Source organism: Zingiber officinale, chromosome 3A (genome assembly GCF_018446385.1).
Source record: "Zingiber officinale cultivar Zhangliang chromosome 3A, Zo_v1.1, whole genome shotgun sequence".
Classification (NCBI taxonomy): domain Eukaryota; kingdom Viridiplantae; phylum Streptophyta; class Magnoliopsida; order Zingiberales; family Zingiberaceae; genus Zingiber; species Zingiber officinale.
The window spans coordinates 152,328,490-152,350,101 of NC_055990.1; the positions used below are offsets into that span (position 1 = coordinate 152,328,490).

General features: G+C 37.4%; 4 protein-coding genes across 6 annotated transcripts; all 4 read right to left on the reverse strand.

Annotated features, from left to right (window-relative positions):
* Positions 1 to 755: 755 nt before the first annotated feature.
* LOC122052848 lies at positions 756 to 1,803 on the reverse strand. Its single transcript, XM_042614577.1, has 2 exons — positions 1,641 to 1,803; positions 756 to 1,571 (listed from the first exon to the last, which is right to left on the reverse strand). The coding sequence occupies exons 1-2, from the start codon at positions 1,672 to 1,674 to the stop codon at positions 1,102 to 1,104; spliced, it is 504 nt and encodes a 167-aa protein (XP_042470511.1). The 5' UTR covers positions 1,675 to 1,803; the 3' UTR covers positions 756 to 1,101.
* An 861-nt stretch (positions 1,804 to 2,664) lies between these two features.
* LOC122054135 (SKP1-like protein 1A) lies at positions 2,665 to 5,914 on the reverse strand. The gene is made up of 2 exons (XM_042615955.1): positions 5,505 to 5,914; positions 2,665 to 3,016 (listed from the first exon to the last, which is right to left on the reverse strand). Exons 1-2 carry the CDS (start codon positions 5,820 to 5,822, stop codon positions 2,843 to 2,845), a joined length of 492 nt encoding a protein of 163 aa, XP_042471889.1. The 5' UTR covers positions 5,823 to 5,914; the 3' UTR covers positions 2,665 to 2,842.
* A 939-nt stretch (positions 5,915 to 6,853) lies between these two features.
* Positions 6,854 to 13,168, reverse strand: LOC122052849 (la-related protein 1B-like). Its single transcript, XM_042614579.1, has 6 exons — positions 12,478 to 13,168; positions 11,802 to 12,366; positions 11,560 to 11,710; positions 11,381 to 11,471; positions 7,552 to 7,623; positions 6,854 to 7,447 (listed from the first exon to the last, which is right to left on the reverse strand). Exons 1-6 carry the CDS (start codon positions 12,883 to 12,885, stop codon positions 7,124 to 7,126), a joined length of 1,611 nt encoding a protein of 536 aa, XP_042470513.1. The 5' UTR covers positions 12,886 to 13,168; the 3' UTR covers positions 6,854 to 7,123.
* Positions 13,169 to 13,697: 529 nt separating this feature from the next.
* Positions 13,698 to 16,945, reverse strand: LOC122054136 (NEP1-interacting protein 1-like). Of its 3 annotated transcripts, XM_042615958.1 has the most exons (6): positions 16,777 to 16,945; positions 16,369 to 16,538; positions 15,274 to 15,452; positions 14,597 to 14,680; positions 14,330 to 14,497; positions 13,698 to 14,005 (listed from the first exon to the last, which is right to left on the reverse strand). In XM_042615958.1, the coding sequence occupies exons 2-6, from the start codon at positions 16,523 to 16,525 to the stop codon at positions 13,883 to 13,885; spliced, it is 711 nt and encodes a 236-aa protein (XP_042471892.1). In that variant the 5' UTR covers positions 16,526 to 16,538; positions 16,777 to 16,945; the 3' UTR covers positions 13,698 to 13,882. The 3 variants fall into 3 exon arrangements, with proteins under 3 accessions (XP_042471892.1, XP_042471893.1, XP_042471890.1); XM_042615959.1 differs by lacking the exon at positions 16,777 to 16,945 and having other exon boundaries at positions 16,415 to 16,757; XM_042615956.1 differs by lacking the exon at positions 16,777 to 16,945 and having other exon boundaries at positions 16,369 to 16,733.
* Between the last annotated feature and the right edge of the window lie 4,667 nt (positions 16,946 to 21,612).

The following is a 21,612-nucleotide window of genomic DNA, read 5'->3' on the forward strand; positions in this document are numbered from 1 at the left end:
TTTCTTCCAGTCTTGCTCAACTTAATGGCAATTGATCAGTGACTGAATTCTTGGTTGGTCCGTTGTCATGGTGTTTGTTGTGAAGTATAAAACGTATAATCTTACATCGACGGGATCATCAGAAGATGGTTCTATCGTGCGCTACAACTTTAGAAATATAATGCGAGATCCATAATGCTTTCATTGTTTGACAATTAGAAAAAGAAATAAAAAATTTACCAGCAACGGAATTCAATATAAAATTCATAATTCCTTGATTGTGAAATGACTTGGCTTGACGGTATGGTTCAGCAAGCCGGGAGTTCCTCAGTTCTCTTTCTCTCTCTCTCTCTCTCTCTCTCTCTCTCTCTATATATATATATATATATATATATATATAACTGATTCGATTAATCTTGAAATAATCGGTCTGATCAGGATAAATCGGTTAGTGTCGGACAATTCAAAAATATAATGTCAAAGTTTTTAAAATTGTAAAGTGTCCTGCATAAAATTTAAATTCTTATTACTTGAGCGGTTTATGCCACCCCTTACCATGCAGCCGAGGACAAATTCATCAGTTTTTCTAGATGGTCCATGTGGTAGTCTTGAATTCCCGTCGAAAGTCAATGAAACACTACTCGGAAGGTGAGATAATCTATAAGGTGTCTAATTCCATAATTGGACATCGTAACCCCTTTTTATTTAATAGAAAATTGCTATAAAAAAACTAAACATTAATTAAGTTTAATAGAAATTTTAGAATATATGATGAATTGGATAAAATTTAAAACTTTATTTAAAATTTTTAAAAGGATACACGTGGGCATTAGCCTCATGATCTACCGTGACACACATTTCACTCACATATATAAAAATTATATAAAAGAAAGGGATATATCCCAAAACTCCTACCCCTCTCTTTCTTCCGTAGCTTATTCTTCGTCCTTTGCACTTATCCATCCCCTTGAACAAATTAATTCGGACATGCAAAGCCGAATAAGAAAGAAAAAAAAAAAAACATCTCCATTTACACATCAACGTAGTTCTCCTCCCTACCGTCGATAAAAAAAAATAAATAAAAAAGAAAGAAAGAAAACAACCATCGTTAATTTGCAATATTCATCGTGCATCACCCGCAGCAGCTTCCACGGCAACTCCTTTATTTTTCTGCATGGTCAGAACAAAACTGGGCAGCGGAAGGTCGCTGGGCGGCGGCGAAAGCGAGTAAATGCACTCCTCCTCCTCCTCCTTCACTTTCCTCTCTACCCGCCCCTGAGAGCTGCCGCTTCCCTTCCTCTGATTCACGGGCTTCGCTTGCTTCTCCGTCGATCTCGTTGCCTTGGTAGGAAGAGGAAGAAGAGGGGGAAACTGGAGAGAAGCAGGAGGAAGAGAAGCCCAATAACTCATCTGCTGCTGCTGCTGCAAATTATAATGCGATATAGGTCCAAAATATTGGTGATTAGGAAGGAGTTGATTCAAGGATGATGAGTTGAGAGACATGTGTCTGGACCTCATTGCAAACCCTCCTCCTCCTCCTCCTCCTCCTCCTCCCCCCGAAGAATCAACGACGACTCTTCTTCGGGCTTGATCTACCATAACGCTCTCCATTTCAATAAACAAATTCAATGAAAATTAACCTACCAGACCAATTTACATACGATCATCTGCACGTTCCATGGCTAGCTGCTTCATTTATACAGGAGGAGCAAGCAGCAGGAGGATCGACGTTCGACGCTCTCACCATAGACGATGATCGATATCTTGTTGTTTAGGTGACGACGCGATCGCGTCTACTTGGAATCCCGAGACAAACACAAAGATGATAATAATAACGTGTGAGCTAGTGCGGGGCGGCGACCGACCTTTGTATGTGGTCCGTACGATGGCAGGGGATGCCGCCATCGGACGGCCATCTGCCTCCTCGGGGTTGTTCTCGCGGGCCACGCGGAAAGCGACGGAAACCCGCTTCGGCTTTAATATTATACGCGTGTGTGGTGCGTTTATTTATTATAACTACTTGCCACAAATAAATATTGGCCAATATTTTATTTTTTCCAATTAATTGTAAATAATCCCACTTGCCTTGGCTTAATCACAAGCTAGTTAATTTTAATTTGTAATTCTTTTATGAACTATCTGGACATATATATCTAATATTTATTTGCACTTCTTTACTTTGTTTAATTAGAAGAAAAAAAACGAAGTCATTTTTGGGGAAAATGATTGATGATGACATCAGGAAAGTGCTTTGGCTGGTGGAGCACCGACCACCCTCGCGACATCAGAATCCACGGCCACATGGTTTTCTTTATTTCTTTCTTCAATTTGTGGTTTCAGGCGAATCATCGGCACCTTGAAAGAAAAATGACTTCTAATGATCTTTTCAAATTGTTTTTATCATTATACATAACCAATGACCTCTCTTTTTTCTTTTTCCTGTTTTTTTTTTTAAAAAAAAGAGAATATGTTGAACGAAATAAGAAGGAAAAGAATAAATGGATACCTTGTATTCTTGACGTTGAGCTTATCTGCCACCTCCTCCTACGAATAAAAAAATGAGAAAAATGTCCTAGCAGCTTTCTATATTTTCTTGCATCCTCGATTATCAGATATGCTGCTTTCTTCTATCATTTACCGATAAAAGCATTGCCTACTAGTTTCACATATTCATCTCCAACCACAAACAGGAAGAAGGTCACAAATTGCAATTACTGTCCAGTCATAGAACTAAGTGGCTGCCACAGATTGACGTCCACTAATTGCAACTATTCATCTCCAACCACAAATTGATGTTTCTCGAGTTGCAAACATCAAGTCGAACTAAGTGGGAAATAGTGACAGATTTTATAGTGGCTTTACATCACTCAAAGGCCCACTGGTTCTCTCTGCGGATCTCTTCTTCTTCTTCAGGTGTAAAGTCATTCTTTATATTGAAAGACCTGCGAATTTCTTCTGGAGTTTTGCCCTTAATCATATCTGCAACACTTTGGCAAGTCAGATCTAGCAACGGTTTGATGTCCAGATAGTTTGCTGCCTGAAATCATAAAAAGGAATCATCAGAGGTGGAATTCAAAGTTAAGTGGCCGGGCAGCACAAAGCATAAAAAGTCGTAAAAAAATCCAACGGAAAAAAAAGAAAGAGAGGGTCTTGGGTGGGTATAGAGATAAAAATGAGACAGAGGTGAGAGAGAGAACAGACAAACACAAGCTAAAAACATGGACTTCTTGGTTTGACATAGTTGATGCCTCCCTAGACAGTCATAATCCTGAGATTATTCAATTAACTACAGTCCCTAACAATCAACTAGATGCCTAGGTAAATATATATTTTCAAATAGCCCAATTCGAGCGTAACTTCAATATTCATTTCAAATAGTCAATTTTTTAATTTAGGTGGGATAATCATCCATAATGAATAGTTGCAATTGACCATAAAAATAAGGATGGCAAGGATCATTCAAATCATTGGGTGACTCCCTGGCATTGCACCGAGATGAACAAAAAGCAAAACAAGATTTTATTAAGTTGAAAGACAAGATCAAGAGGGAATAAGATCCCCTTTAAAGGCCTCAACCATGACCAATTTTCCTTCAAGTTAATGATAACTAACTGATTACTAAACTAACTTATTCAAACTTAGCAGTGAATAAACAAGATCCCAATTTACGATGACTAATTAAAATAAAATTCCACTTATTTTAAAACCCATAAAATTTGAGACTTTCTAATCTGAAATTCCTAATTTGAATTTGCATCTTTCTACCCCACTAAAAAAACTTCTCTATCAAGTGAATTCACTGGAAATTCAAGATGAAACTGCTGAATTTTCTAAAATAAGTAACAATTTTGACATTAATTCAACACCCAAGAACATTATATATAGGAATATTGCAAAACAAAAAACAAATGGTACATGGATTATTTGTAAAATTGGAATAATATTTTGCATCTTTAATTCTCTTACACTATACTACTAATGAACCTCTAGTATTGTCCTAATCTCCCTTATTGCTTGTTCGTTTTGCTGCAATCATCCTGCACAACTAATTCATAATTCTAATCTAGTAATCCATCCCATGCAAATGGAGATTGAAGACAACAACACTACCAGGTAACCACCATAAGATTTCTCTCAATAAGATGCTCTAATGTGTCGTATCAAACTATCATGCATTTATTGACGCTGGTACAACAATAGCACATCATCCCAAACCCATAACAAAATTTCCCCTGTTAGAAACAATATATTGAAATCTTGTTTGCAAGTAAATACAACCTGCTTCCTCCTTGGACACAATAAAATGGGCACAAAAAACACAACAAAGGAACACGAGTGATATAATGTGATTCGGCCTGGTCCTACATTCACAATCACATCTAAGCATTAGCCCTATTAGGTGCTCACACAGTCAAGGTTTTCATCCTCCCAAGATTCCCATCTCAACATCGATGAGACGAACAAAAGAAAAACATCACATCAAGCTCTTCGAATGCAAAGATCCTTCACCTTACAAACTCTTCCAGTCTCCATCTAAGCAAAATATAGAGACATTTGAAGAAGACGGAAAAAAAAAACCTTGCTCAGAGCTCACAAGTGATACAAGTTCATATTATCTGATATCTTCTTTCAAATTAACTCATCCACAAGAAACTAGAAAAACCTATATGGCATCCAAATGAGATGATTTTTGTTACTGAAAATACTCCAACCTCTATATGATGCAATATGTTATAACCACTTGAGGTACTATATTGACATTATTGGCAAGAGATATTCTAATGCTACCTATTGCCTCCATCTTTCAATCTTCCTCGCTTTTATTTCATGTTTTGTTTCTTTCTAAATAAAATAACCCCACAAACTCAACATAGAGATAGGTTCTATAATTTATCACCTTAAAAAACTCAACATAGAGTAACATTTGACGCACTGAGCTCATTGTAAAACCACTTAACAAAATCTTCTTATAAGATGAGAATATCAATACACCAAATACCTTATGTACAAATGAAAATAATCTACTAAAATACATACCTTTCAATTTATGCTTACATCTACATAGAGAAATAAAATTTCTATGATAACAACAGAGATACCTAGATAAACGTGGCTAAACCTCTTCCTCGACACCAAATTGAGAAATACAAGAAAAATCTCTTTGATCTTCTATAATCGATGTGACTGTCCTAAAAGGTTGTGGCGTCAATGGCAAAAAAACGAGGCGAAAGGCGAAAGATTCATTGGACACTAATATTTAGTTCGAAACCTTGTAATAGAATTGTAGGCCCAGGCGTGCTGCCTCGACTTGTGTGCAAACACACCGCCGAGTTCTGCTGCCCAATCAATAAGAACTCAACAACATTTCGGTAGAGATTCAGGATTTGTTTCAACAAGAACTAGTTCACGCAGAGAAAGAAACCGAAATTTATCCAAGATCAAGAGGAATAAAAGAATATCCAATGGGGGTTACCAATCAATTACAAACTGTGGTCTCAAGAACGTGAGAAGGGAGAGAAACGAACCAGGATGAGGTCGAAGAGGGTAGGCTGGTCGACCTTCACGAACTCCGCTTCCCAGGCCTTGAACCCTTCGTCCTCCACGCCCTCGGCGGCGCCATCTTGGCCGTTACTGCCGTAAGCGTCGACGCGCCTGTTGCAGTACTCGATCACCTTGGCGAGTATCTGAGAGGTGACATTGGGGAGAGGAATGCTGCTATGGGCGCAGCCGTCCTCGATCATGTGGCGTATGGTCTGCGACTGCACAGCCGCCGCCTCATCGGCCTCGAACCCCTCTCCGTCCGAGCTCAACAGGGTTACCTTCTTCTGGCCGTCCAACGCCATTGGATGCGCTGCAGATCGCCGCAGGGGTTTCGATCGACGATGAAACCAAACCGGAGAGGAAACCGAGACCTTGGGATGGGATAGCGTCTGTTGCGATTTTCAAAGTCTCTGGATTCGCTTTATTTTTATACGTCCAAGAATTGTTCAAAATATCACATTTGCCCCTTTCTGATTAATGATCGCTTTCTGATTTTTGCAACGTATAATAATTCTTTACTTTAATACACTGTAAATAATTTAAATTTAAAGTAATATTTTAATATATTTGAATACAATATATATAAATATAATCATAGATAATGAGATAAATTAATAAATAAATTTAATAAGTAAAATTTGTTAAATGATAGTATGGGTTTTCGGGTTCCACAAACTATGCATATGCGACTTTTTTTTACGTTGTAATATATGTTCTAAATCTAAAAGCCCGATCTCTGAAAATAGTTTTGATCGAGTCATTTGAGCTTTCGAATTATCGAATCAAAGCTCTCCTATTTGAATGGAGTCCGGATGTGATGTGATAGGGCATCTAAGTTATCTCCCAAATATCCACGATTCGAACCCAACTACAACATTCCAATCATTCAGACTCGATATTACCCAACCTGATTAATCATTATTTTTCCTTATTTGAATGGAATCCTCTCAAGCTGTTCTCGAGATCCTAGAGCCATTGAGTTCATAACTTGCCCGAGCTCTCAAAGTTACTGAGTTGTCTTGTGGCTTCCTATCCTACCTGCTCCTCGTCTTACAAACTATAAACAAGTCCTAGGTTATAATTGAAAATGATTCACAGAAAACCTGATGAGTGCATAGGCTCAGATCAATTCATTTAAGATTTTGATAAAGTCGGCATCTATTGAATCGCATCCATCACAGGAAACCCTAGCAAAATAGCTTCAAATTCTTAGCCAAAAATTAATGCAGCAAAATTCCTTAGGCAACGGGAACCGAAAATAATGTCATGTCCTACGGGGTGTTTCGACCATCTGAAACGAGGAACTCAAAATTAGAGTAGCACGACTCTCAAGTAGGAAAAAAAATGGTTTGATCCAAAAATAACCAAGTAGCAGATACTAATAATCAAAGAGAGTTAGGCAGAAGTAATGGCATCCGTCCATAAATGAAACCTCCTCACAATAGTAGCTTTTATTTCTGTTTCCCTTTTGTTGTTCGAATTTCTCCTTTCATAGATTTTTTTCCAAGTTTTTATTGTTTTTTATTCTTCAATCTCAGAAAAGCCTCCCAGTTCTGGCATGGCAAATGTTTACCTATGCTTAAACCTCGAGAGTGAGCCAACTTCAAAATGTGTCGCTCCTGAGTAAACTTCGTCCAGGTTTGATCTTATCAGAATCTGCAATCATGACTTGACCATTTGCATCCCAATTGTGATTTACTGGCACTTCTATCTGGTTACTCAAATTCCCAGATGCTGATCTGCTAAGAAGCTCACTAGGATTTGGTAATCTCATGCTGTTCTGGTAAGTATATCCTATTCCATGACAAGCCGCCAGATTATTGAAGTTTGGAGATGTTGGCAATTGACTAGAAACATTAGCTGACTGTTTGTCCGTTGGCGGCAAGACCCAATTCATCCAATCATGATGCTTCCTTATCTTATCACCCTGCAATAAGAATCAAAATGAAAAATAAAATGTCTAGCAAAAAGTGATAGATATAAATGATATAGAAAACGTTCCACAAACAAAGAGACAAGACATGAAGGTACCTGTACTTCAAGGACCGCTGATAGCTGCAATGTTTCTAATATAAATTCTATACTGTTTGTTAATTGCTTGACCTGGAAAAGACAGAAAGGTAAAGTTTTGTTAATGGCATGAAAAACACTACCGTTGGCAGAATAAATGAAAATATTAGTAAAAAGAAAATATCATATGAGACCATAAATTGGTAACGAATCCCTGAAGTTTTATATCACAGTACTTGTATCTAGGGGTAGAAAGTAGAAGCAAATGTAGTTTCAGAGTTTTAAGGGACAATAGGCCGCAAATAGCATATGCAGACCTTGCAAGCAAATGGCCTATTCATAGTCTCCAATCGCAAATGCAAATAGATTATAACATATTAGTCTTAAAGCTCGTAAATATCATTTCAGAAATACTTAAACATCTGATATTCTGAATATTATCATCATTATCAATCTGTGACTACTTGAATCTTATCCATCCTTTCCATGAGCACTACATCATTACGAAATTGTATTGTTCACAGCTGTTTCTTCCCTGAGGATCCCAGAGTCTTCTTTTGCATTTATTTCTTTGGCAATGCATCTGATATTCCATCATCAATTGAGTTGTCCTTGACTCTGGTAGCTGGAGTGAGCATGTGAGGATCTCAAAGAGCAAATGCACCTGTTGCCGGAACATTGAGTATTATATTTCCTTTAACCAAATGAGTATTCCTCTCTCCTATCACAACAGTATCACACAACCTAGCAGAATGTCACGGCTCAAGAAAATTCCTCACGAGGGTCTTCTCAATAATAAGCCCTCCAGTGCTAGATCTACAATCAATATACCAGCTGATGAATGCCTGTGCTTTCTTCATCAGCGTACTACTAGTAATTCGCCAATTTAGTCCATGGCCTCCTTAGTTGATGAAGATAATTTTAATGCTTGTATCATGCAAATATCCAAAACCAAAATATGGATTCTAAACTCAAAGGGTGCCAGACCATATTTGATAATACCTTTAACAATATCTCATCCTACTAATTTTTTTTTGATGAAATATCTCATCCTACTACTGTTACTATAGCAAATGGTTCTCTCATCGGTTTTCTTGTGATATATGCCAGCTAGCAACCAAACAACCCCCTCTTCATTTAGAAATAGAAGAGAAAAAAGTTATTCCTCTTATGGCAATAGTTGCTGGTTGTTGTTAATTAAAAATTGTTGCTGGTTGCTGCTGTTTAGAAAATAAAAAAAATGGAGAGAAAAATAAAGGAAAAAAAAGAAGACAAAAAATAAAAGAGGGAAAGCATTAGGCTTTTGAATTCTGAAGAAGAAATTAATGATTTGGGACAATAGAAGTCATCCTTTGAATTTCTAATAGAAGAGGTAAGGAATCTATGCTTATCATTTAGTGAACCTCCTCCCTGACCTTGGAATCATGAGAATTCCAAGGTTGATTTATCTATTGTTGAAAGGTGTTCTTTGTTTAGCACTTTCACTTCTTGTATGAGATTATTTTCTCCGCACTCCGTAAATTTGCTCAATTTTTTAAGAAAATGCATATGCAATATTTGCCTATCTCATGTTATTTATTTTTATTATTATTATTATTATTATTATTATTATTTTGTCACTAGATGGGTTACCTCCTAGTATGCGGAAGAACACTCCCGATCCTGATAGATATAACATATTAGGCAATGCTTATCTTGTCCATAAGAAAGAAAGAAAAATGTTTCTTTAAAAAAGTCTCCTGGGAAGTATCAAGATATATTGACCTAATGAGTATGACACCCAATGTTTTCTCAGAATTAATTCATCCTGCTGTAACAAAGATGAAATACTGACTATTTTTGCATAACATGCTTAAGGTTACCATTAGGCACATAAGTTCACTGAAAAAAAAATATATATATATATATATATATATATATATATATATATATATATATATATATATATATATATATTTATATATATATAAATTAATAAACAGATAAATAATAAAAAAAAGTTGGAACATATGAACCCTATCATATAACAATAATCTAACTATTCAATTATAGAGATTACTCTAGCTAACAACAAGAGGAAAGACCAATGGTTTTGCATATTCACCAACCTTGTTAAAAAAATCAGTATGAAACATTACAAAAACAAATGCCATAAACATAGATCTATATATATAGGGGTTTGATATCCTGCATGCCCACCATGTGCGACCACGGTGGGCACCTTTCACGGGTCCGGGCACCTAGATCACTTCTAGGCACCCCGCTGTGAGGGGCACACACCTGTGGTCGCACACGGTGGGTGCGCAAGGTAAAAACCCCATATATATATGCATTATCCATAGACTTTTTCATAACATGCTACATTGAGTCTCTCTCAAATCTGAAATGGCAAAATCAAGAGTTATGTTAGGTCCCGGAGCAAAATAACACCAAAAACATTGCCCTGTGAATAAGAATTTTAATTTTGTTGGTAATAAAATTAGATCATCACTGATAAGTAATGGACATTGCCTTCATCAGCTAAGTACCTCAATATGCAAATGATGAATAAAGAGATCAAGTAGAAATTAGACCATGATCATATGACTATGTTATCCATTTGCAAAAGAGAATACTTTCAGACAGAGGTATAGAAGAGTAAATATATTATAGAAGAAAATAAGTTGGAGAAAAGGTCAAAAAAAAATAATGGAAAAGCATGCCAAGATGTATTTAGAGGAGTTTTCTTCCTTCAATTCCATCCACTTAGCTTTTCTATTTCTAAGAAGTGGACTACAACAAATAGATAATCAACTGAAATAAGATTTTATTATACGATACTGTATTAATACTTGGTAATTTTCAGTATGCACTGCAGCATGCTAACATAAATTCAAATGAATTTCACACTTTATAGTAATCGAATAGTCAATAGGATTAAAATTTTAGAGAAATAACAAGAATATAACAATATCTAGATTAAAAAAATGGTTGAGGTGTCATTAGTTAAATTTATCTTGATATGCTTTGATGTGTTTTATACTCCTTGGGACAGGTAACATGGGAGAGAATAGCTCTGCCAACTAGTATTGCATTTCAGTAATCTACCAAAACAATAAATTTTGATCTTGTCTCAACACAACACGGAATTTCAAAAATGATTTTAGTATCATTGTGTAAGAATGAAGATAATATTGTTCTAACTTCTAAATGTGGAGAGATAAGCATTATACCTTGAGATTTTGAAAGGTGTGAAGAAGGGAAGGAGAAGAGATAAAATACAAATATAAATTATAATTTTACAAGTTGAATTGATAGGATCTTAATGCCTGTTAAATAGTTAATAAAACTAAAATTAATAGATTTGGATATTAATAGTAATTAATTTTTTTACAAAAAATTGGATATGCAAACCCCCAAATAGTTTATTCACAATTTGTAGTTGTTATATTTATATACTTGCTCCTTAAAACACACACACACACACACACAATAGATGTACCAAATTATTTATTTTATACATATTGGTTGATCTTAATAAAAAATGAGAAAAAAAAAAAATACAACCGAAGAACCTTGCACACTTGCTTCAAAATCACAAACAAAAATGCACCGAGAGTAGTTCATAACTAAGGAAATATCACTGCAACCTATTAAATAGGAAGCTTATGACAATTATGCAGAAAAGTACTTACCTGCTCTTTGATAATTGAGAAGGAATGTTTAGAATAACATTATGCTAAACATGCCAATGACAGTTCATGTTGCACTACACACTACAAAGGCAACACAACTAGAGAACCAAAGGATACATGGTATGAACATGAAGTAATTGCAGGAAAACAAAAAACAGAAAACGGTTATAAGTTACTCTATTAAAACCAGCAATCAGAGACACTGGGACCCATCCTTGTTCATCCATGTTCTGTCTCAGATAAACGTCTCTGCACAAGTTTTCTGCACTGAAGGATGGAAAAGCAATTGCTGAACTCAAACACGCCTTAAATTATGTCAATAATAACCATATCAAATAGCAAAAGGGATGTTCACCTGAAATAATAATCTATCTGCTTCAATAAATTAGAACGCTGCGGATCAATAGTTGGAATAAACATCTGAGGAAGCACTGCTGGATGAGGTACAAAGGGCACACCTCCAGGAGGTGGCTGAGTAGCGATATAAAAGACAGGAGAAGGTACATCTGAAAGGCAGATTAAACCGCCATGACAGGTAAACGATACCTAAACTAGCTAGGAGAATACCAGATCAAAGATCAAGATGGGATAACGTACCAGGAAAAACAATCTGATTGCCAAAAGGCCCCACCTGAGGAGGAGGACCGAGGAAAGGAGGCGCCACTGGTGAAGTAGGCGGCCTGAGGAGCCTGGCATTCCGTGGCTGCATGCGGGCATCTGTGCCACCTGCATTCCGACGATATCCATCATAGACTCCGCGCTCAACATCACGGTGATTATTATAGTTGTTGTGAGAACCAGCACCCCCACCATTGTTCCACCTCCGGTAGCCACCATAGCTTTTAAGGTCGCTACCATCATTGGCATGTAATACCGACCTTCCTAGGGTATTTCCACGGTCCCAATTCGTGTTCTTCCTGGTAATCTGGTCTCGAGGTGAGAATGGGATTTCTGAAGGTGCATGCTTCTCCGAATTTGCCATAGGTGATAAAGTCGGTGATGGCGAAGGCAGCGTCATCCCACCATCACCAGATGCGCCGCTGCTGCTAATATTGCTGCCCCCGCCACGTTTCATTGTTTTCTGACGGGCAGGAGTCGTATGATTCCGGGACAGATATGGATTAGAGTTTGGTTTTGGCGAAGAAGTAGAAATCGTAGTACCCTAAGCAGGATAAAGAATCATAAATAAATTACCGGAACAGCACGTGCAGTTGCTTAGATCGATGTCATTACAAAACCTATGGAATTTTGACCAAAACCAGGAAAATCTCACCGCGGGCGCAGAGAGAGGCGCCTCAGCAAGCGATTTCAGCGTATCGGACGAAGACGATTTGGGGGAGGGTTTGGCGGTCTCGGAGAGAGCGGGCCAGGACGCGGCTCCCCCCATCACCGCTCCGCCCGCTTTCGCCGACACGTTGTCCGGCCGCTTCCAAGCCTGCTTCGTACCTTGTGCGGCGTCCGTAAACCCGTCTTCTGCATGCACCTCCTGAGGAGATCGATCTGAGATCTCCAGGTCGGCGATCGCGACGGCTGGCGATGGGGAGGAAGGCGAAGGCAGGGCATCGGCGGCAGGACCCTCGGGCTCCGCCCCGTTGACCAGAGGCCAAGGGTGGCGGGCGGCCAATGAGGCACGCGGGGAGAGGGAGGGGGAAGAAGGATCAGCAGCGGCGGCGGCGGCCATGAGACAGAGGAGGGGTTAGGGATAGCGTGACGAATGCGGGAACTTGGCCGGCGATGGGATGTAGAGAAGGTAAAGGAATATAATAGGTGGTTTTCTTCGCCAACAAGACTCCGACGATGGTACAAAAAAACAATCACCGCAACCGTCGGGCTACGGGAGCAGCCGGGAGCCGAGGCCCGGAAGGGGACAAAAACAAAAAGTCACTTCAGCCTACGGGCTACGGAGCCCCGAGGGAGAGCTACGACCTACGAGAGAGCGAGGGTCTCTCTCCTCTTGTGCAGCTCTCGCGCCGTCCGTTTATTACTCTAATTTTATTACATTTTATTTTATTATTTAACAAAACAATGTTTACATATCATCAAATTATTTTGGGCAATTTAGATTAATTAAATTTTATTCAAAAGTATTTAATAAGTAACTAATCTATTACTAAAATTAAATTATTAGATAAACAGATGTACTTAGAAATCATGATTTAAACTCGACTTTTTATTTTTCACTTGACTGTACAAAATTTAAAAATGAAATCTGAAGTTTATTATAAATTTCATCTATTTTAAATGACTAAAAATATTCATATTTAGTAAAATAAAGCGATGACAAAATTATATATCATTGTAACAGAAAACTACTATATCGCAGAAAATCTTATGGATCGTTGAACTAAGTGCTTCAACAATCTCATCCTGTCTTATTCACTTTATGTATCAATCATCAAAGTTGAACACAAAAAAACATGAATTGCCTCACAATCTGATCCCATCATATTTTGTAATATTTTCATATGTAAGAAAAAAAAGGGATTTTGCTAATTAGACTACAAACTAAAGCATCTAATATTAAGCACTCTACAGCTACAGTGTCAAGATACATGAAAGATGTGTGCCAGCAAAAGGTAAACAAGTAGGATGTGAAAGAAAATATATAAGCAAGCACATTGCTAAAAGATAGAGCCCAACTTACTCTCTGGATTCTGGAATTTACAGAGAGAGAAAATCTAGATTTCTCTTCTACAAAGTGGACAAGAGCCATGCCTGATGAGCCAGCTATCGATGCATGGCAAATGGAACAAATGTTGGCAATGAGGCAGACACCTCACTGTTTCATCAGTTTCGAAGTCCTGAAACCACAATCACAAAATCGTTGGTCAAAACATTGGACATGCTCAGATGTCATGTTGTTTTCCACAAAGCTATAACAAATTGTGCAAGCGGAATTGTTGATTCATTACTCCTGAAAGTTAACATTTACGTTAGTTATTTTTAAAAAAGTTGTAAGCAAAGAACACTTAATAATGGTAGCGATTCATAGACTTTGACAAATGTAGTTCATGTACCTTATCAGATGCATTTGCTTTTTAATAGTTTGATTGCAATTTTATGAAAGCAACTTTAAAGAATAACTAAAGCACATCTAGATTGTATATATGAACAAGGAAATCTACCTGCAGGCATACTGAACAGCAGAATTTGTCACCTGCAGCTTCAATATTGGCTGCAGTAATTTTGATCTTTGGGAGCCTTGTCACAGAATCCATGGATAACCCTCCTGTCATGCTATCTGTTGCGAATAAATCAGAGGGCTCTACAGAAGGCAAGTCAATAGCACTGATCTGCGCTTGAGTAAAGTTTTTAAATTAGATTAGTAGAGTGTAGCATGGGCATCTTCCTTGCAATTGCTTGCTTATTTACAACTCAAAAAGAGCAAGTACCTGGCTTTGTACAGCATTCTGCATTGCTGGGCCAACCTTTTCCCGAACAATTCTTCCACTAAATAGGCTACATATTATGTCGAACTGCAAGAGAATGAAGTTCGAAAACTTTTCAGAAAAAACAAAATACAAATGCTTGTTGTTTTGAATAATCTAATAGTTAAAATTTTAGAGTAATGGTACTGTTTTAACTCCTCAATATATACATATGGCAAGATCATTTAACTGCAAATTCATATTGATTAAACCATAAAAGATAATGACTCAGCCATGATATAGGATAACATATTCCGCCATGTTATGCAACCAAAACTTGTGTAAAGTTTTATTGGATTTCAGAAATATTACTAACTGGTAAGTCCTCAATTAATATGTACATCAATGACTTGTAGCAAGTTTATATTGCTTGAGCCCTATCTTTGCAAACATACTATAAGCTGCCAAACTGTTTATACTCATAATACCTGGATATTGACGGTACATAGTGTTTAAGCCCTCAATTAATTTGACTACTTCGCCATTTTTTAGCCATTTACTTTCGGTTTTAATAAGCCATCGAAAATGAGAAATATAATGCCGTGCAACAAATCCTTTTTCTAGACTGCAATGATTTTCATCACCCAAGCAAATTATAGTGAAGTTTTCTTGATCAAAGCTATTTGATTAGTCTGACTTACCACATATAAAACACTCCAAATTCCTGACTCTCTGGATCTCCATAAATATAGAGATGATTCAACAGCTTCAATGGAGAAGACTGCCCCTGAAATAGCTCCAATTCCAGCCCCACGTAGTAATCCGCTCTCAGTAGCTAGGCCAATAAGAGCACCAGTGATTGCCCCTACTAATGAACCAACTGCACATAAGGAAAATAAAAACATCAAACTCAATAAATGAACCCTAAATAAAGAAAAATTCCAAAATAAAAAGAAATAGAAGTTAGAGAAAGAATAACCCATAGAACATTTTTCTTCTGTAAAGATAGATTGATTATGAGATGTTTAAGTCCTCTAATGAAAAAGCTAGTTAAAGAGCAGCATATCAATGACATGCAGCACCCATCCCTTTTGTTAACTACCATTTCTTTTCTCAAACTAAGAGATATCACATGAAAATTTACAATTCGAATAATATCCTGTTCTTTAGTAGGTTTGACAATCGATCATATTTTTTCTTATAAACTTGTGCCAACCCATATAGTTGCTCGGATTCAATAAAGTGCAGATACTTGTAAGAAATTGATCTGTCTAGGTTGCTTCAGGAGATCGTTAATCAAATTTCGGTGGAAACCATTAGTCAAGTCTAACATTATAGATATACCATTTAGGTGGGTCGCCGGGTCACCTCCAGTATTAGGCCTAAGTTGGATATGTAAATAAAAAAATTACAAAAAACAAGTGAGTAAAAGGAACGGCCATTAAATGACTTATTCAATAGATCACCAAATAAATTGCAATAAAAAGTAAACTTGCAGCAACCCCGACATAAGATATGACAGCTTTAGAAAGAGGCAGACGCGCCGAGTAATACGGTTCCGATTCTCTCCCATTTGTTCCTCTCCCTGCTACGGAAATCACATGAAGCATAGTCGAATGTAACTAAAATCGATAATAATCGCATACAGACGGGATACCTTAGCAGGCTATGATTAAGCGATTCAACTAACAAACAAGAAATAAATAAATAAAAAGAGACAGATAGTTGAAGGAATGGAGACAAAAATGAAGAACAAAACGAAAGGGGTAAAAAAAAAAAAGAAGGAAAAGCCCAACCTATTGCAAAAACACAGGTGAAAACGGCACAAGCGACTCTTTTTACCACGAAAGACACAGTGCATCGGCGGCCGCCTCTCTCCCTGCCTCTCATGGCCGCCGAAGACGGGAACGAAGTGGAGGATCTGAAGGAAGCAGTGCGGGCAAATCCGTCCATTGTTTTCGATCAGCTGATGGAGGAAGCCAAAGTGATGATAATATAGAAAGAGAAGGGGGACAGAGGGAAGGCGGATGCTGAAGGAAGAAGAAGAAGCAATTAATGCAAAAGGGTAACCCCCTTCCGTGGCCGTTGGCTTAGCGTAGCGTGGTGCAGTAGCAGCAGAGGCTCGTGGTGGTTTGAAGAGGTCGTGCCGTGGGTTTTGATTTTTGATTTTTGATTTTTGATTTTTGAACACGGAATTCGCGTACCTCTCAAAACGGACTTCTCTAGGCGAGCTCACAAGTCTCGTGTGATGAATGGTCTACGAAAGCAATAACTGCCGAGTTGGAACACGACCAGAATTTTCTTTTATTAGTTATAGCTGACTCACTTTGCCTGATCTTCACAACGGCAAAATCTGGTTACTGACTTAACTCCTATCTCGCAGTATAAGTTGGGCAGGCTTAAAATTGTAAGGCTATTAGCCACCGTCATTTATTTTTTCCGTCTTCATTTTGGAATAGATTGATAGGGGCGTTGATGGTGGTGTAGTAATCTTTTGCCATCATTGCCACCAAGTTAGGCAAAAGTTAATTTAAAAAAAAAACAACTAATTTGGAGCTATTTTAATCAAATAAATAAATATATAGTAATTAGTATTCTATATTTATTATTTTTATATTGTTTATTTTATAATATCTCTTTAATCTTTATAATGGGAGGATTTGATATTTTTATTTTTTTTATTTTTTTCTTCTTCTATTTCTTTTTACTCTTTTAGAGAAAATTTTTTTACATGTGTTACAATACCCATATCTTATAAAAAAATTGGTCCTCGAACTTAGAACAAGTGTGGATACTTGTGTCTCATATCATCCTCGTGTTCTCATATCGCTTCTTCATATTGTTGACTTTGTCACAACACTTTCACTAACGGTATCTCTTTGTTATCAATACCTAATATATCATATCAAAGACCGTGACAGCCTCGCTTCCAGCCACCCACCCATTGTCGCCCAATCGCCAGCCAGATTGCATCCAGAATCCTAGCGACAATCCGGTTGAAATCCGGCCGCGATCGTGGTCGCTAGAGTGGTGGTCGGATCGCGCCAGATTTCGACCGGATTCCGATTGCAATCTGTCCGTGAACCGGGCAGGGTCTGACAGTGATCGGATTTCGGTCGCGATTAAGCCGGATCGCGACTGCAATCCGACGTGATCTAGCTGGATTGCGGTTGGAATCCATGTCGCGATCCCCCACCATGACAGCGTCGCCGCATGCCACCCCGTCGACTGCCTGCCCACCATGCCAGCCTTGCCGCCCGCCCACCGTGCCTAACTCGTCGGAATCCATAAGTGATCGCGACTGGAATCCATATCGTGATCCCCCTAAGGTTTCACCTTCCCCCATGCTATAGCATTGGGATGCGTCCAGGCAGTCGAAGGCCGCTGACGGTTGGCAAGCGGTGGGCGGCCGAGCGAGTGGCTGGTGGGCGAAGCTGTGCGGTGAGTTTAGGTGAGAACAAATTGCTTCAGCGAGAAAAAAGGAAAAGAGAAAAAATTACATTTAAAAAATTAAAAAGAAAATGACATGGTAAGGTCCGTAGCAATCTGTAGGAAATAGCCCGTAGTATAACAATTCTCTCTCTATATATATAATGTTAATTTTAATATATTTTTATTAAATGATAGTAGTTGAATATAAAAATTATAAGTATAAAAGGAATCCAATCCTTTAATAAGTATAGGTATATCATCATATATCCGATACTCGATAAGTAGATAGACAGAAGATATAGAAATCCAATTCGAATCCAACTCATTATTATCCCTAACCAGATCACCACCAAGAGACAATGCAACATTTGATAAGAGTTTAATTTAAAATTTTTACTAATATATTTATTTAATTAAAAAATATACATATATTTGTATCATAATTAATAGAAATCCAAAATGTTGACAATAATGAACTATAAGGCTTAAAATGTAAAACTATTGAATATTTTTAGACATGCAAGTGGATCTTAATCCATTATTTTTTCATACACCTAAGAGATTCAACAAATTATACCCACGGTATGAGATAAGGTCCGTAGATATTGATTTTTATTGCTGATCTTGTCCGAACGCTGAATCAATAGATGTTGGACATGTGGCGCTATTCGGTTGCCGACATGGGTCTTCGACTGGTGGCACGAACCTCCGGCGAATCTGTACAGAAGTCGGGCCGGGAAGGGGTTCCCGGCGATGCCCCTCCGACGCTCAAGTCAGGCAAGCTAGCAGTGAAAAAAGTGGCTCCTAAAATATTAGAACGCGTACCTCCGACGAAAGATGAGGGTCTTTATATAGGGCAGCGGAGAAACGAGTGTACACATACCGAGGTGTACACGTGTCCGTGGCTCATACCCCAGTAAGGGCTTGTCAGTGAGCTTACCTGACCCATACTGCTATAGTCCAAGCATGTCCTCGATGGGACAACGGAAACCCGTCATAAGATTTGGAATATGACATACATGTGGAACATACACGCTGTCAGAAAAAGATATCACTTGTCCTTTTACCCTTTTGCCCTTACTCCTTAGAAGGCGTCCGGCCGGCCAGCTCCCGTGATATCCGGTCGGACGTATACGGTGATTTACTTAGGGAGATTCTCAATCACGTGCTTTGTGGAGACTATTAGCAGTATGCTACTTTATGGCTTTGGTCGAGCGTGCAGTCCGCTCGGCTCTGCGATCTTGTCCGCTGAGCGCCGGAATCCTGACTTTCGACAGGGCGCCTTTAACCATCAACTGGACACCGGCCGCCCGGCCGACCGGCCGAACCCACCCCTCTCCGGCCGGCCACCTGCCACTTTGACTTCCACGTGGCGCTGACTCCATCGGACGGGGTCCCCTGTTCTTATAACCGGATCAATTGCAAATATATATATTAAATTTATATTTTATTAAAAAAAATAGATGGATAAATTAAAGTGAACTGAATCATTGAATACAAAGTCATTGAAATCGAATTGAATGGCGCATTGTTTATAGAAATAAAAACTATTCTTATTTTTTTATTTAAAAACAAATTATCATTTTAATTGTATACTTTTTAAAATTTATGACTAATACAGTGATTTTAAAACTGTTATACGAATTTATTAACTGCGCGTATTAGATTAATTTGGTGGCTGATTTATTAGTATTATTTTGATTGGCCAGTAGAATGCTAAGTATTTACATGAATTTAGAAGGATGAATTTATAATTGGAAAAACCGGATGCGACACCATTTAAATAATAAATTAAAATAAAAAAGCGATTTGTAAAAAGGTGACCTTTTCCCTTCTATTTTTGATATTTCCAAATTTAGAAAGACGGCAACGTGGGAAAGTCATTGCAAGGTTGCCATAACATTCGGTTTCTGTTTGGCTTTCTCTCCAAGAATATTAAAAGGAAGAATCGAAACCCAATTTTTACACCGACTCCTCTTTCTTATTTAATTTTCCTAGCCAACAATGATCCGCAACTATAATTATTGGATAGTTTTATGTCAAATAATTCTAGCAGCCCCTTATTTGACTGCTACATTATATTTATAGTAATCATTTATTTGACTTCTACAAGGTTTATCAGCCAATTAAATTGACTGCTATAATTTTACTTAATTGAAAACGGATAGTAGTAAGTTAATTAATTATTATAATACTATAATAATGATTAATTAGTTGTTAAAATATAACGGGAGTTTTTTTTAAAAGGTATTCTTTAATAATTAGGGGCTCCTTAATTTTTTTTTTTTTTTTTTTTTTTTACTTTGCGGAGTATTTGAGAAATATTAGCATTGCCTGAAGTAAATTAAAAAGCTAGATTTTCTACTGGTGATTTTACCGGCGACAGCCTAGCACAAACCCTCCCCATTTGAGCCGAGAGCGACTGCGGTAAGTTGACCCTGGCAAGACAGCGACTCCGTCTCATCTCGGCGTTCCTCGTGTTAAAATCAACGCTGAGTTTGCTAATCAGCTGGTTGAAATGTTGTTTGAATAATGAGTTGATAAAGACATCAGTAATTTATTTTTTTATATAAATATAATAAATTGATAATTATTGAGTTGTCATATGTTCTTAAATAAAATAAAAATTAATTTATATATTTTTTTTATGAGTATCAAAGATTAGATTTACTGTGAGATGTGTTGTTTTAATATTATCATATCAAATTTTTAGTATAATATTTGATGCAAGAAGTTTTCAGAGAAGTGATTGAAGTTAAATAATTTTAGACGTTGTATTCATTATAGCTTTATATTTTGTCTCGGTGTTTCACCGAGATACTATAGATTGCTTTTTCAAATTTTATGAGATAAGGTTCCATCCAAGAAATATTGAATATCCATTAATAGAACGTCAATGAAAAAACGAGTAATACCCTAATCCTGAGTAGAAAATTATTAATTTAGAAAACTTAATAAAGATGTAATACCCTTGTGATCATTGTCGGTTATTAGGATGTCATCCATATAAATAAGAAAAAATATCATAGATCCATCATTATATTTGTGGAAAATAGACGAGTCAATCTTTGATCCAGAAAATTCTTGAGTTTGTAACCAATTAGATAGTCGATAAAACCATGCAATAGAATCTTCTCGAAAATCATATAAGGATTTCTTGAGTTGACATACATGAGATGGAAATTGTGGATGAATGAACTAAGATGGTTGCTCCATAAATACAGTTTCCTCAAGATGACCATGGAGAAATGCATTTGAAATATCTAATTGTCATACATGTCAATTTGAAAACAACTATCGATAACAATAGTATGACAGATGTAATTTTGATGACCAGGTTAAAAGTATTATTGAAGTCAATACCTGGTTGTTGACTAAATCCTTTGATTACAAGCCGAACTTTGTGTTGTTCAAGAGAACCATCAGCTCGATGCTTAGAGCCCACTACATTCATGGAGGGAGTACGCGAAACTAGGCTCCACGTTTCATTACGAAGAAGTGTATCAAATTATATAGTCATTGCATTACACCAATTTAGATCATTGTTCGTTTGTGTAAAATAAGTTGGTTGAATAGATTTCGAAGAGACCACTAGAATTAATGAAAGG

Coding starts and splice junctions, on each gene's coding strand:
- LOC122052848 (XM_042614577.1), bottom strand. CDS start 1,674: ATGAAGCAGCTAGCCATGGAACGTGCAGATGATC. Junction 1,572..1,640: donor CATGGAACGTGCAGATGATC/GTATGTAAATTG, acceptor GCGTTATGGTAG/ATCAAGCCCGAAGAAGAGTC.
- LOC122054135 (XM_042615955.1), bottom strand. CDS start 5,822: ATGGCGTTGGACGGCCAGAAGAAGGTAACCCTGTTGAGCTCGGACGGA. Junction 3,017..5,504: donor CCCTCTTCGACCTCATCCTG/GTTCGTTTCTCT, acceptor TTATGATTTCAG/GCAGCAAACTATCTGGACAT.
- LOC122052849 (XM_042614579.1), bottom strand. CDS start 12,885: ATGGCCGCCGCCGCCGCTGCTGATCCTTCTTCCCCCTCCCTCTCCCCG. Junction 11,472..11,559: donor CAGATAGATTATTATTTCAG/GTGAACATCCCT, acceptor TCCATCCTTCAG/TGCAGAAAACTTGTGCAGAG. Junction 7,448..7,551: donor CAGCGGTCCTTGAAGTACAG/GTACCTTCATGT, acceptor TTCTTATTGCAG/GGTGATAAGATAAGGAAGCA.
- LOC122054136 (XM_042615958.1), bottom strand. CDS start 16,525: ATGGACGGATTTGCCCGCACTGCTTCCTTCAGATCCTCCACTTCGTTC. Junction 15,453..16,368: donor CACCTGTGTTTTTGCAATAG/GTTGGGCTTTTC, acceptor CCTTATGTGCAG/TTGGTTCATTAGTAGGGGCA. Junction 14,006..14,329: donor GCTGTTCAGTATGCCTGCAG/GTAGATTTCCTT, acceptor TTGTGGTTTCAG/GACTTCGAAACTGATGAAAC.